The following is a 15,826-nucleotide window of genomic DNA, read 5'->3' on the forward strand; positions in this document are numbered from 1 at the left end:
GGAGAGCTTAGAAGCCCATGTTGCTGCACTGCATATCTCTTGAAGAGAGAGTGCTCCAGTTTCAGCCCAAGAGGAAGAAATCGCTCTAGTAGAATGTGCCTTAAAGGCTACAGGCAGAACCCTGCCGGCCAGCAGATAAGCTGAAAAGATAGTTTCTTTGAGCCAGCGGGCAATAGTGGCTTTAGACGCTGGAGACCCTCTGCGAGAACCGGATAGCAAAACAAACAGATGATCAGAAGTCCTGAAAGAGTTAGTAACTCGCAGATACTGCAGCAGAGTCCTGCGCACATCCAAAAGGTGCAGCTGCCCAAAAGATTCTGGAAACTCTTCCTCTGAAAAAGAGGGCAAGAAAATAGGCTGGTTTAGGTGAAAGGCTGACACCACCTTAGGCATAAAGGAAGGCACGGTCCGAACCGTGACTCCGGACTCTGAAAATTGCAGAAATGGGTCTCTACAGGACAGCGCCTGGAGCTCTGACACCCGTCTCGCCGAGGTAATGGCCACCAGAAAAACGGCCTTCAGTGTCAAATCTTTCTCCGATGCTCACCGAAGCGGCTCAAAAGGAGATGCCTCAGGGCTTTCAAAACTAGCCCCAGGTTCCAAGCTGGACAGGGTGCTCGCACTGGAGGTCGGAGCCGAAGCACCCCTCTAAGAAACCGTGCCACATCTGGGTGAGCAGCCAAAGACACGCCTTCCACATTACCACGAAGGGAGGCCAAAGCTGCCACCTGCACCCGCAGGGAATTATAGGCCAAGCCTTTTTGTACACCTTCCTGCAAAAAGTCCAGAATCGGCGAGACAGGAGCCCGCATTGGAGCAATGGCTCTGGAAGCACACCAAGACTCAAACAGGCACCAAATCCTGGCATAAGCCACGGAAGTGGACCGCTTGCGGGCTTGCAGGAGAGTGGAAATAACTTTATTGGAATAACCTTTATCCCTCAATTGCGCCCTCTCAATAGCCATGCCGTAAGACCAAAGCGCCTGGCGTCCTCCATGGCTACCGGTCCCTGAGTCAACAGGTTCAGTACCAGAGGTAACGGCAGAGGAGCCTCCAGGAGCATCTGTCGGAGGTCTGCATACCAAGGTCTCCTTGGCCAATCCGGGGCGATGAGGACCACTTCTCCTGGGTGCAGCCGAATCCGCAAGAGCAGGCGCCCTATCAAGGGCCATGGGGGAAACACATAAAGTAGACCCAGAGGCCAGGGTTGAGCCAAGGCATCCAACCCCGCCGAGCGAGGATCTCTCCGTCTGCTGAAGAAGCACGGGACTTTAGTATTGGCACTTGTCGCCATTAGATCCATCACGGGCTTGCCCCATTTGGCACAGATCTGCAGGAAAACTTCGTCTGCCAGATTCCATTCTGCTGGATCGATCTGATGCCTGCTCAGATAATCGGCCTGCACCACATTGCTCTGACCTGCAATATGAGCTGCCGACAGACACTGAAGATGCAGCTCGGCCCAGTGGCAAATCAGTTCGGCCTGCGCGGCTAGTGCTCTGCACCTTGTTCCGCCTTGTCGATTTATATAGGCCACCGTTGTCGTGTTGTCCGACATCACTCTGACAGCCAATCCTTCCAGGGTCACTTGAAAGGCCAGAAGTGCCTGAAACACCGCTTTCAACTCTAGGCGGTTGATTGACCACTCCGACTCCTCAGGTGTCCATAGACCCTGGGCATGCTTCCCCTTGCAGTGTGCGCCCCAGCCCTTCAGGCTGGCATCTGTTACCTCCAGGCACCAAATGGGGAGCGTCAGCGGCATTCCTCGCCGCAGCATGCTGTCCGAGAGCCACCACTCCATGCTGAGTCGGGCCGCAGGGAGCCAAGTAAGTCTGCATTGGAAATCCTGAGAAAAAGGAGACGATCTCCAGAGTAGGGAATACTGTAGAGGTCTCAGGTGCGCTCTCGCCCAGGGTACCACTTCCATCGTGGCTGTCATCGATCCCAGCAGCTGGACAATGTCCCAAGCTCGCGGGTGGGGCATCCTCAGGAGCAGACGGACCTGATTCTGAAGCTTGCACCGCCTTAGCTCGGGTAGGAACACATAGCCCGAGACTGTGTCGAACCTGGCCCCCAAAAACTCTAGAGATTGTGAAGGGGACAGGTGACTTTTGGCCATATTGACGACCGAGCCTAGAGATTGCAGTACTGAGACCACTCTGGCTGTAGCTTGTAAGCTCTCTGTTGCAGAGTCTGCTCTGATGAGCCAGTCGTCTAGGTACGGGTGAACCCTGATACCTTCTCGCCTGAGAAAAGCAGCTACTACCACCATTACCTTCGAAAAGGTTCGGGGAGCTGTGGCGAGGCCAAAAGGCAAGGCCCTGAACTGGAAATGTTTTCCCAACACCGCAAACCTCAGAAACTTCTGGTGCGGGGGCCAAATCGGTATGTGCAAGTAAGCTTCTTTCAGGTCTAGAGACGTGAGAAACTCTCCTGGCTGTACCGCCGCAATGACGGAGCGCAGGGATTCCATGTGGAAATGCCGCACTCTCAGGGACTTGTTCACTTCTTTTAAGTCCAGAATAGGGCGAAAGGACCCACCTTTTCGCAGGCACCACAAAGTAGATGGAGTATCGGCCGCAGCCTTGCTCGGCGGGAGGCACCGGGGTCACTGCCCCTAACTGAATCAGACCTTGTAAAGTCTCCTCCCACCGCCGCCCGTTTGACGGCAGAACCGCATCGGGACTCCACAAACACGTCTCTTACTGGGGCGGTGAATTCTATTCTGTACCCATCTCTGATCAGGTCCAGAACCCACTGATCTGAGGAAATCTTGGCCCACTCCTCGACAAAGAGGGAAAGCCATCCTCCGATGACAGGCATCGAGGAGAGGGCCGGCGCACCATCATTGAGAGGGTCGCCCCTGAACTCCTGGTCTTGAGCCACTGGCTGCGGAACGCTTGTCCGAGCGAAAGGAGTTCCTCTGCTGACCACGGGCACGTGAAGTGAACCCAGCAGAACGCCCCGGGCGGTACCTTCTAGCTTCACGGAAGCGAGGACTGTACGAGGAGTGGACCGCCTGGCCCTTAGAGGAAGGCCTCTGCCTATCTTCGGGCAAGCGCTGGGGTTTTGGATCACCCAGGCCTTTCACAATTTTCTCCAACTCCTCACCAATAGGAGAAGTCCTTGAAAAGGCAACTTCACCAACCCTTTGCTTAGAGGCCATGTCCGCTGCCCAGTGTCGTAGCCACTGCTACTGCCATTTGTTTAGCCGAAGCTCTGACAAGGTCATAAAGGGCATCAGCCAGAAAGGACAAGGCCACCTCCATCCGCGGAGCCACATCCAAGAAGGGCTCCGCTCCATCTCCGGGCTGAGCCACTGCCTGTTGCAGCCAAGCTAGGCAGGCTCTAACAGCATAACAGCTGCATGCAGACGCCCGAACAGTGAGACCTGCAATTTCAAAGGACCGTTTCAATGCTGTTTCCAGCCTACGGTCTTGAGCATCCTTCAGGGCAACACCTCCTTCAACAGGGAGGGTAGTTCTCTTTGTCACCGCAGTGACTAGGGCATCCACTGTAGGCATTTGAAAACGAGCCATATGTCCCTCACGCAGAGGGTATAACTGCCCCATAGCCCTGGAAACTCTCAAAGGTCCTTCGGGGTCAGCCCACTGAGCCGAAACAAGCTCTAGGATGGAGTCATGCAAAGGGAAGGCCCGAGCAGCTTTCTTGGTACTAGCCATCCTGGGATTACCCGAGGAGGCCATGCCACTGTCAGGATCTTTAATCGAGAGGGCCTGCAGGGTATCTGAAATAAGTGCTGGCAGCTCATCACGGTGGAAAATCCTCACCGCGGAGGGATCATCCAGATCCTGTGGTAAATCCGCACCTGACTCTGGTTCCTCAGACCAAGAACGTCTGTCAGAGTTCTCCGAATCCTCACACCCCGACTAAGGGGGGGAAGGTTGCACCACAATCTGAAGGGGAATTAACCCTTCTGCGCTTATCTTTAGGCCAAGCATCCGGGGAAAAAAGCCTCACTGGGCAGTCCCAGGCCAGAATCCATCGGGGGGGGCAATCAGAGGAGCCTCAGGCGACCCTTGAAGAAGGGCTCTTTCATCATGTATGCTTTATGCAGCAAAAGCACAAAATCCGGGGAGAAAATCTCACCCTGGGCACCCAAATCCTGTCCGGTGCTAGCCACTCCTGAAATAACCTCATCTCGAGGTGCCCCACCCGGCTCAGGTCTCTCCGTGTCCACGGAGGCCGCGCCATGTGGTGTAAGCAAAATGGCGCCCGCTGCCAGCTCAGAGCGGGAAGAAACATCGCTCGCCATGCTCGGGCCGGCTCCTACGCCAATACAGCACGATTTACAGAGCCCTGCTGCTGATTTGCGCTTGCCACAAGTGGAACAGCGCTTTACATTGTCCGCAGCCATCGCCGAAAAACGGCTGTAAAATCCAAGATGGCGGTTTCGCGCCAAAATCGCCCCGATCGCGGGCCCACCCCGGAGGAGTTGGAAAACACTCTTACCTCAAAGGATCTAGTGTACAACTACGATCCTGCTGAAAATCAGGTCAAAAACCTCTGTTCCAGCGTCTCTGCGTTTAAAACGCGACGCGACTTTTTTTTTTTTTTTTTTAAGCTGTGAGGAAAGCAGAGGTATTGAAGACTCCGGAGGCTCAGATGAGTGGGAAAGGCAGGGAAAGGGCGAACCTATATGCCTGCATCCACTGTTGGTGGGTAAGGCCAGGGAAAGCAAGGCAATATGTCCACATCCACGGAGGTATGGGTAAGGCAGGGAAAGGGCTAACCTATGTGCCTTTAAAGTGAGGCTGCTATAGCCTCCAACACCCCGGTTAACAACTGGCAAGCCAGGAACCACCTCCCGGCAGATTTTTCTGGAGCTCGAACAAGCTGCAGCCACCCTGCTAGGGGAGATAGAGAATACTGAAGAGGCAGTGGAGCTAGCTGGCCAAGAGGGCACTGTGAAAGTTTGAGTGCTCTCTATCTCCCCTGCTGGTTGATGGACATAACCCATACGTAATGGCTTCATCTGCTTGATGACAAGGAACAGAAGATTTGGTGAAATCTTTATCTTTGGAGTATGAAAGAGGAGGAAGTGTTATTCCTCATGGGCTCTTGAATATAGACCTATCCTTGGAGGTTTTGCTGCTGGATATTCCTGAATAAATGAGACTCTGGCTTGTTTCAAGCTAATTTGAGGCACTGAATTTTGAAGCACATCACTTTCAGGCTATTTTCGAAAGAGAAAGGCGCCCATCTTTCGACACAAATCGAAAGCCGATTTGGGGCAACCCCAACTGCTTCCCGTCGCGGGGACGACCAAAGTTCCCGGGGGGGGGGGGGCGTCGGAGGCGTAGCAAAGGCGAGACTGGGGCGTGCCTAACAGATGGGTATCCTCGAGCGATAATGGAAAAAAGAAGGGCGTCCCTGACAAGCACTTGGCTGACTTTACTTGGTCCATTTTTTTCTTACGACCGAGCCTCAAAAGGGCCCAAACTGACCAGATGACCACCGGAGGGAATCGGGGATGACCTCCCCTGACTCCCCCAGTGGTTACTAACCCCTCCCACCCTGTGTGTGTGTCAGCGGAGGCATAGCGAAGGCATGGATGTCCTTCTTTCAAACATTTTGGACGTCCTGAACTCCCCCCCCCCACAGGGACGGCCAAATTTCAAGGAACTGTAGAGGAGTGGCCTAGTGGTTAGAGCACTGTACTTGCATCCAGAGGTGGCCAGTTCAAATCCCACTGCTGCTACTTGTGATCCAAAATCCAAATAAATAAATAAAGGGGGTGTCATAGGCATTGCAAAGGCATGGACATCCTTCTCACAGAAACATCCACATTTTGGACGTCCCGTCGCAGGGACAGAGGCATAGCAAAGGCACCTACACCTGGACATCCTTCACCCATACTCAAAAAAAAAAAGACGTCCCTGACGAGCACTTGGACATTTTCACTTGGACTTGTGTTTTTTTAAGGTGTAGACGGCTATTATACACGGCAGCTTGTCTGCGTGTATGAAGCCATCTTTGGCATGCGCAGAGCAGGCACGTATAACGCTTGGCTATTCTGCACTGGCTTCCCCTCCTTAGGAAGGAAATCGTTTGCAAATGAGCTAACAATGAGCAGCTCATTTGCATGCGATTTCCTTCATGCATGCCCGTTCCTTTCCAAAATGCTAAGGGATCGGTAAGGGAAGAGCTTTTTCCATTCAGTTAGTGCATCATTTAGTCCACTGCAGTGCCCCTAGGGTGCCCAGTGGGGACCAGTGCACTACGAATGCTGGCTCCTCCCACAACCAAATGAGTTGGATTTGGTCGTTTTGAGATGGGTATCCTCGGTTTCCATTATCGCGAAACACGGGGCCGACCATCTCTAAGGACGACCTAAGGGCGACCATCTCTAAGATCGACCTAAATGTTGAGATTTTGGGCGTCCCCGACCATATTATCAAAACAAAAGATGGGCCCGCCCATATTGTTTCGATAAATACGGGGTCCCCGCCCCTTCGCGGGGGACATCCTGCGAGGACACCCTCAGGAAAACTTGGGCCGACCGTCAATATGCCCCTCCACGTGGACTGTGGCATTACTTGCATGGTCTATGCTTATGTCTTAGAGAATGATTTATGAGATTATCTTTATTGTGTTAGATTCCCTCATTCACCTTCTTAATATGATATTGGATTTTAAGTGCATATGTTTATAGCAGTATGAACAAACGTTTGTACATTCTATATAAAATGTATTACCAATTTTTTGAGAATGCAATTTCAATGATTTCTTCTATTGAGGTTGATCCATGAGTTAAGGAAAAGACAAGTTGCTATGCTAAAAAAAATTTGGATAGTTTTGCCACTGAAATCATGTGAGGGGTTTAAGTCAAATAATTGCTCTTAATTGTTGCCGAATATCATCAAGGCAGTTGTACATTTTTCATATATTTTAAAGCATCAGTAATAGTTATTATTTTCAAATTATCCCTATGCAAGCATTTTGACTCTTTCTCTCCAACTATTGACTGAATTTCCAGATTGCCTTTTGTTTACTTTTCCCTTCAAAATCTTATTGTGTTCTGGCATAAAAAAGTATGAAAATTATAAGCTGCCACAAAGCCCCTTTTTTAACCCCTCTACCCCATGTCTTTTCCCCCTTCTTTGTATTTACAGAAACATAGATGACAGCAGATTTAAAAAAAGACAATTCTATAACTGGGTGCACCCCAAAGGGTCTCGTTGTATATAGTGTGAAGTGACTTCCTAAAAATCCACTTCATGTGAAAAATAGTGCAAAATGTCTAAAATTTGATATTTTCCTATGTTTCCGGGCATTATTTGTGCAAATTTTCACACAAACTTGACTTTTTCAAACTCACTTCACAAAAGTTCAGTATGCAGTAATGAACTTTTGTGTGAAGCTCGCTTTGTGCAACGTTTACTTAAAATTGCTATTAATGAGCTGCTACAATGCAAATCCATGCAAAGAAACTCACTAATGCCAAAGATATTGAAAACAAGCATGTAAACAATACTTTGTGGGACTTAGTTATTTTTTTGTAACTTAAGAACCCCCCCCCCCCTTTCACATAGCAGCAGCAGGACTTAAAAGTTGTCATGGCCTGATTTAGAGGTTCTACGCCCACCCAGGGGGACTTTCAATCTAGTGACCCTTCTGCCTGGGCATAAACCTTTAAGACAATGGGTTCCCCCAAGGACTCCTCTGTCTGGACAATCTCAAGCCCCTAGTGGTCTAATACACCCTGCACACACCCCCTCCCGCCCCAACTCAAGGCATAAATGGAAAACGCTACCCACCAGAATATCCATGCCCTTTAGGCCCTGCCCTGCCAACAAAAAGTGTACACCAGCCTACCTCCAATCCCTCTCTGAGCTGAGCTCAACTCATCCTTGAAGTCTGGGAAATGTTGGGGGCAAGAGCAATTCCCATTTACACTTACCCTGGAGGCTGCCATTATCAAAATGATCAATCAAATTAAAGAGACCTTATCTTCTAGTGTGGAGATAAATACAAACTCTAAAACAAATCTCAAACACTATTCAATTTCCTATATTTATAGATGATATCAATCATAGCAAACGACAACATCTCTTAGTAGCTACATATTATCTCTTAAACGGGGATCTCAGAGTTCTTTAATCACCTTCTCCATCTGGGGAAACCCCCAGTATTACATTAGTGGACCACCCGTTCTTCATTGATCAACCAGTGTATGATCTTAATTTTCTTTTCAATTTTTTCTTCTTTTTTTTTGTTATTTTATGTTCAATTTAAAACTATTTAAATTCTTCTTCATGGAATAACAATCCCATATTTTTATATACAATTAATGTTTGATACTACTTAGCTACTTAGCTTTTAACAATGTTCAGCAGCGATGTTTCTCCCGGTTTGACCCCGTTTAAGAGAATAAAATGTAGCTACTAAGAGATGTGTCGTTTGCTATGATTGATATCATCTATAATATAGGAAATTGAATAGTGTTTGAGATTTGTTTTAGAGATTATCAAATGATGCCATCTGATCCCTAGTGGTAGCACTAGTACCTTTTGGTACTATCAACTAGAGGCAGTATACTAAATACTTTAGTGTTCAGGTGGCCACCATTTGACAATGGTAACCGCCAGGACAGGAGTAAGTAGGAATCACTCCTTATCTTATGGATCCCTAGGGTAAGTAAGGGCCTGGCTGGATGGTTGGTGGAACTGGCCCAGACTAAGAGTTGTTTGAATGGGTGGGACCTAAATGGGTCAGAACAGGATTTGAGAACCCATTAGATCGACAGGGGCTTGAGATAACGACATGCACAGGGGGCTCCAGGAACCTTTTTTTCCCAAACATTTATGCTCCAAATCAAGGCTGAGGAGTTGGGGTGGCCTAGCCCACCAGGGGAATCAGAGGACCCCTGAGGGTGGTCTCTGGATCGAGCCATAAGGTCCTTTTAAATTCCGTCCCTCCGTTAAGGTGAACCTTTTTATAAAAAGATTTTGGGCACCGGTGCCACAGCTGGAAACATAAACAATTTAATGGAAATTCATCTATGGATTCATATGAGCCAGGAGGCAGAGCTCATTTGCATCCCATAGCTAAAATGGGTACTAACTTGAACATTTTTCATTAGTTTACTATATGAGGCCCAAGGCCGAAATGGCCCATCCCAGTCTGTTTTATGTTTTGTTTATATTTACCAATTTATGTTTGACATATCTAGCTTGCAGCAGCATAGCCACACCTAGTTTGCCAAAAATGTCACAGGCACACTTTCTTCTAACCTTCGCAAAGTGAAATAAAAACTAAAGGCATATGACAAGAGAAGCTGAAAATGTATTTGCTCTAGCAGCTGAATACACAGCTGAAAGATTTTGGTGGTGAAATACGAAATTACTCAGAAACTGATATGGTTCAAGGGGAAAGAACTGTTGTAGTAAAGTGTCAGTTGCTAGTTTGTATGAATTATCTAAACTGATTAAACTACACAGTAATGGGTGGTGCCAGCCACAGCAAAGGAAAGTCTTAACACTATGCAACTCTGTGCAAATCATTACACAGGCCCAATGAATTCTGTCAAAGAAAGGTTGGGTTGACTTAGAGCTGTATTTTCAAGCAATTACATTTTGGAGTCTGGAACCACAACTTGTAAAATTAACAGTGAGAATCACTGCCTGCCTAGCATTGGGTTTGTTGTTTTTTTGTTGTGCTTTTTAAGGAAGTAGCCTCAGCCAATCACAGAATAAGAATGTGAGGGGCAATAACAAAGTCTATGCCTGACAAGGAGAGAATAGTTTGTTAACCTTTGATACCCAGGGTAGTGTATACACCATCGTGCTGGGTGTGTATTCTCTGAGCTAGGCAGGCTCTGTATTGTACCAGTCAGTGCTGGAAACTGTGACGTCAGGGAGATTTGGAAAATTTTCCAGTGCCTCACTCACAGGAGATGCAAGTAACCCACCAAAAACGCCATTAGAAAACCCTGTGCCAAAGGTAAAGTAGATTTAAGCACACTATGGCCTATTATTTATTCATGTTGTTTCTTTTTCTGTGAGAACACCTGCTGACAATCAAACAGGAGACGCACATCTTCATTCAGTCAGTTTGCAAAGGTAAGGATTAAGGCGCAGAAGGCACGTCCAAGAGTTTTTAAACCAAAGCTGACCTCACCTTTTACAATTCTGGCTTTGTTTGCATGATCATGTAAAATACTTTTATAGAAAGCATTTTTTAAATCTTCACTGGTTTGATTTCTATCAAGACTAAATAAACTAAGGGGCCCTTTTACTAAGCTGCATTAGGCGCTAATGCACTCCTAACACAGTAATAGGGCCTAACGCAGGACAGGCTAGAGCATTCCGCATTACTTTTGCCATGTGTGCACTGCTAAGTCATGCAATAAAGATTTTTCATATTTCTTTTTTTGGAGAGGCTGTGTCAGAGTGAAGAGGTGGACATGCCTGCGCTCATCAGTTAGTATATCTAAGTTACTATATGCTAACTGGTTAGCAAATGGAAAACACAAGCGTCCTTACCTCCTACAAAATAGGTGTGGTTAAGTGCTGCCATGGTAATTTTTTTAAACAGCTCCTCACTAATGGCAACATTAGCACATTGCCAGAAAGGAAACAGAAAAAAGACATTTTATAGCTGCAGTAAAAACAGCCTTAGGGTGTGGGATGACCTGCATATGGGTGCACTATGGCCATTTCTTGCCGCAGCTTAAGAAAAGGATGCCTAAACTAACTGCAATCTACTCTACTATTAGTGAACAAAAAGCATACTATAATGTTTTTTGGGGGTGATCTTTATAGGAAATCTATAGATGCTGATATGGTGATGCTAATTTTCATCTATGTTCTTCAACTCCGTGCGTAATTTGAAACGTAGTCCCTTGATTCTGAAAAGGTCGCCCAAAATTACAAGCTATACTTTGGGCGGATCCTGAGATCTGCTTAATGAGCCAATAAATGGCAATAATTGTGGGCTAACAATCAATTATTGACATGATTTAGATTGTCAGTTCTTTTGAGCAGGGACTGTCTTCTTCATGTTCAATTGTAAAGCGCTGCATACGATGGTAGCGCTATAGAGTGATTTATAGTAGTTTATAGTAGTAATTAATTGGTACCAATTAGGATTTGCGCAGCATCTGGTTGTGCGTTATTCTATAACAATGATCGTCCAAATCCTATAGGAAAACTCAAAAGGGATGGGTCATGGGTTGGTTAGGATCATTCCAAACTTTTTGCACAGTATTACAGAATATCAGAGATGCAACCCTCAAATTGGGTGCCATGAATTACACCTGGTTTCAGCAAATTTGAGTGTGGAAATCAGCGCTATATTCTATTCTATAAAAGGCGCTCAGCATGGATAACCCTTTAAAGAATAGCGCTGAGCACCAATTTTTTTTCTGGCGTCACTTTTTGAGCACCATTTTACTGACTCTGGCCCTATCCCCTGGATTCTATATATGGCAACTAAAGTTATGCATGCAAATCAGCGCGCACTGCTGATTTGCCTGCACAATTTGATTGATTAATCAGTTCATCAGTGCCAATAATTGGTGGCTAACAAGCAATCACTGACGTTAACTGGCCTTAACTGGGAGTTATGCGCACATCATATTCTATACATTCTATAACATTGTGCGCGTAACTCCTATAGCATGTAATTTAAAGGGGGCATTTCGGGAGCAATCCTATAAGTTATGCACATTTTTATGAATACACCCAATCTGCATCTAATTTAGGTGCCAGCATTTACACCTGGTTTCAGTAGGCATAAATGCAGGTGCCTTAAGTTAGGCACGGATTAGGCACTTAGGTGCTATTCTATAAAGTGCGGCTACCCATCATAGAATAGCGCTCAATGCATAATTTTTTCCACACCGGATTTACTAAATCTAGTAAAGTTCCACAGCATCAGACAAGCAGCTATAGATACGAACTATATAAGATGCACTGAGATTGCATCTTTTCCCATATGCTTTTTTTTTCTGTCACAGAATTTACACATAAAGGGAGTCATTCAATGTGCTTTTTTTTTTACAATGTAAAATGTTTCACATAAAAAAAGCCTTATAAAATTCTCTAGGGCTATACATGCATAAAAGTACACCCTCTGAGGCATACTGCATACTTTTATTCGTATGTGCCAGCAACGGGCATTGAGTGGAGCTGGAAAGTTGTAAAATATGCATATATGTTATAAAATACGCATGTATCTGTCCAAATTTAGGCAGACAAGTAACACTGGTCTCTAGGCACCTGTAAACCTGTACAGTATTTTTTTTTTTGGGGGGGGGGGGGAAACCTATTTAAAAAATAAAACATAAGCACATATGTTGCCTTTATAAAATAAACATATCATAGGTGCCTATGTGCCTACTGATCAAGTGCCCTGTTACAAAATTACTCTTGACCAGAGCTGGAAAAGGACAGATGGAAATCAGCATGACACACTCTTCTCAAACACTCACACAAAAACCCTCTCTTATTTCACACCACAGCTCATTTTCAGTCTCACACACAAACATTGTGGAAATGTCTATGGAAGGAGTACACCTTTTCAGTTTTATTATTTCAGTCCATTATACTTCAATTTAAGGTATTTATGATGTGGTTTTTTACCTTTGCCACTTCACTTAAAAAGTGATAGTCGTCACCCCTTCTAGCATTTTCTGGTCGAGGGAGAAACTTTTACAAGATGACATTGCCCCTAAAGATCAAAACAACAAGCAATCCTCTTAAGGGAAAAGGGGCAGAAGACTTGTCCATTATTAATAAAATACCTGACTAGGGAAAATGCTGAGAGGATTTACATGGCTCAGTTTGAAGAACAGGACGCAAGGGAATCCAGACCCAGCAAAGCCCGTTCCCCGCTTTACACCGAATGTTATTAGGCGTCGCGCGAAGAATGCACGAGTCAAGGGCCTGTCGCGAGCCGCTAGGGGTCAACGGCTGTATCCTGGGTACCTATATAAAGGGAGGCGGCTAGGATCTTCCTACAGAGCCGTATCCATTGCGCGGCTCCGGCCTCGCTCAAGTTACAGCAGTTGCTAGGCGACAGCCCTTCAAGGACCCGCCGGCTCGACTTTCTCCTCTCCTCCAGTAAGGGTACCGACCCCCTCCCACCCCGCTTCCAAATTTAGGAGGAAAACGCAAGGATGCCGCATAGGAACTCAAAGTATGAGGTCCTGGCTTTTCAGGTTGCCTCTCCAACCCCTGTGTGTGCCTTGCCTTGCCTGGGACTAAATTGTCACCTTGACTAACCTTGAGCTGTGATGCATTATTAACCATTGCCTTCCCTCCCTGATCCTATCGGTTGTTTAATATACTAAATCATCGAAGAGGCAGAGGACGTCACTTTCCCTTTGCAAATATAATCCTGCGCCTTAATAAGGAGCTCTTTATTTCTATTCCCGCATCATACTCTCCAAGGCATCTATGCCTCTGTTATCTGGTTTGGGTGATGATGGCATGTATGGTGTCCCCTCCTCCAAGGTCTCTCGCTCATATAGATTGGCTGCATCAATGTCCTTCAAAATGACCTTTTTCTTTTATACGCAGCCCGTTTCTGCAACGAAAGAAGCCTTCCAGGCAAAGTGAAAAGCAACCCCCACAATAAAGGAAGCAGGCAGCACAAATGCTTTAAATAAAAAAAAATGTTATTGACCTACATGTTTTGGTTGATATCGTAATGGACAACTGTTACACCAAATCGTACTGTCTACCTCTATAGTATTTTACATAACTCAGACCCCCTAACCTATCGACATCTTCAAGAACTACGGCTCATATCCCCCACAACACCTCTAATACCGCATTTCCAAAATGAACACTACAAGGACACGTCCTCTTGCGATCAAAACCAAGGAAAGGAAATACTGCACTAAAAGGTGCCCTGACAACCTCCTTTCTCCTCGTCACGACCACATACACACCTATTTGGGTGCTATTTTAACAAACTTTTATTGAAACAAAATGCACGTTCACTTCCTCATCCAGCAAAGAAATTGGGACCGCACACGCACATAACTGCAATAATACTTACACCAGCTACCCCCGGTCCTGCCCAAAAACTCCTTTTTTTCTGAATTCCAGACAAATTTCTTCCAACTTCCGTCGTTGTCCTTTGTTTTTTCTCGTGCCATTTTCCAATGTGTCCGGTTTGTGACTGTATATAAGTCCTCTTCTTTGCCAAAAAAAAAAAATATTTTTTTAAAAAGTAATCAACTTTGTATAGATTTCAGTATCAACGACAATCCTGTGCACTTTGTCTTGGGAGTCAGAATGCTTGGTGATTCAGCAGTGTAGGTGCTTTGTGGTATATGCAGATAGATACATACACTATATTTAGATTTCTTTTCCTTCTGATCTGCTCCTGTTCTTGGTAGATAGGCGATTTCTTACTCTCAGGTTGCTCCTACGGGCTGTAACAGGAGGTGGCTGGCGGAAAGCAGGAGGTGGAGGTGATGTTAAGGGCTGGCCCCGTACAGACAAAGCTGAACCCGGCAAGATCCAAACACTCACTTCCCGCTGTATATATCGCTTTCCTCTTGCTAGCAAGTCACGCCTTCCCAGAGCTCCTCGTCCAATAGCTGCAGGGAAGGAGTGGGGAACGTGATGCCCCAGCAAGGACAGCAGGTGCTGCCGCAGAGCCCCAGATCCGACCTTCGAGCTTTACTGCATGAAGGACCTGGAGTACTCCAATTCCAGCTGCAATCGACGGCAACAGAACCCAGACAGTGAAGGGAGAGCCACGATGTGTCCCTCCGCCTCTTTGAAACCTGAAGCCTTGAGCACACACACCGCTTGGCAGCAAAAAGCCACAGGCAGGATGTTTACTGCTGCTGCTGGGGCTCTGTCCTTTAGTGATCACTCCCCACCTTATTCCGTCTCCTCTTGGCGGAAACTGGAGTTGTGACCGCTGTAAAGGACAAATAATTTATAAAACAAATAGCTGCCAAGGAGGAGCACTGGTGAAAGGGACTGGATGATTTTCATTGTACTGTGATAGCCTCTACTAATCCCCTTCTTGCAATAAAAATATTTGGAAAATTCCCTTTGTGCAATATCTAGACATGTAATAAGGAAATGAGGGCATTAACAGTAACTCTACAAAAAGGTTAAATTAAAAAAAATGTGACCATTATAATCCATTTCCTTAAAAGTTAATTATTAACACCTCATTCATTCAAATTCAATTTCCATAGCTTTGTATTGCTTGCTACCTTATTCTTACCATTTTCTGATTCCTATTCAGTTCCTTTCACTTTCTTTAATTTTTATTTCCTATTTTCATTTTTCTCTTTTGTTAATTCATTTTCCTTTAAGCACACCTTTACAGAATTCCCTCATAACAGCTACAGTCAGTTGCTATCATTTAACTATGTGGTTTAATGCAAACAGCCCTATTTAAGCAACTTTACTAAATGTATAAAAGGCAATTCTATAACCTAGGTGGCCACATTTATGTGCACATTTCCCTAAGCCTATAAAAGTCACCAAACATTGCACACATAAATGTGGGGGGCATGCCCAATTTGCATGTGCAATTTAATTGAATAAGCTAATTAGTGCCAATAATTGTTTTTTAAAAGCAATTATTGGCACTAATTACATTTAATTGGAATTTTCGCACATAAATTTAGACACAGGATCTGCACTTAACTTTTACATGTGATCTGGAAAAGGGGTGTGGAAATGGGAGGCACATGGATGGAACAAGGGTGGAACAGGGACGTTCCCAAAAATTAACATGCATTGTTGTAGAATGTGCATTGTAAGCCACTTTGAGTCTGCTCAAGTAGGAAAAAGTGGGGTATAAATGTTCATAAATAAATAAA

General features: G+C 45.8%; 1 protein-coding gene across 1 annotated transcript in view; it reads right to left on the reverse strand.

Annotated features, from left to right (window-relative positions):
- The window catches only part of ATP1B1 (ATPase Na+/K+ transporting subunit beta 1), a 204,621-nt gene extending 190,351 nt beyond the window's left edge, over positions 1 to 14,270 (reverse strand). Inside the window, exon 1 of the mRNA XM_030203851.1 lies at positions 14,032 to 14,270. Within this exon, the coding sequence (XP_030059711.1) occupies positions 14,032 to 14,131 (100 nt within the window). The 5' untranslated portion in view covers positions 14,132 to 14,270. The remainder of the gene's footprint in view (positions 1 to 14,031) is intronic.
- Between the last annotated feature and the right edge of the window lie 1,556 nt (positions 14,271 to 15,826).

This window comes from Microcaecilia unicolor, chromosome 5, assembly GCF_901765095.1.
Source record: "Microcaecilia unicolor chromosome 5, aMicUni1.1, whole genome shotgun sequence".
NCBI lineage: Eukaryota > Metazoa > Chordata > Amphibia > Gymnophiona > Siphonopidae > Microcaecilia > Microcaecilia unicolor.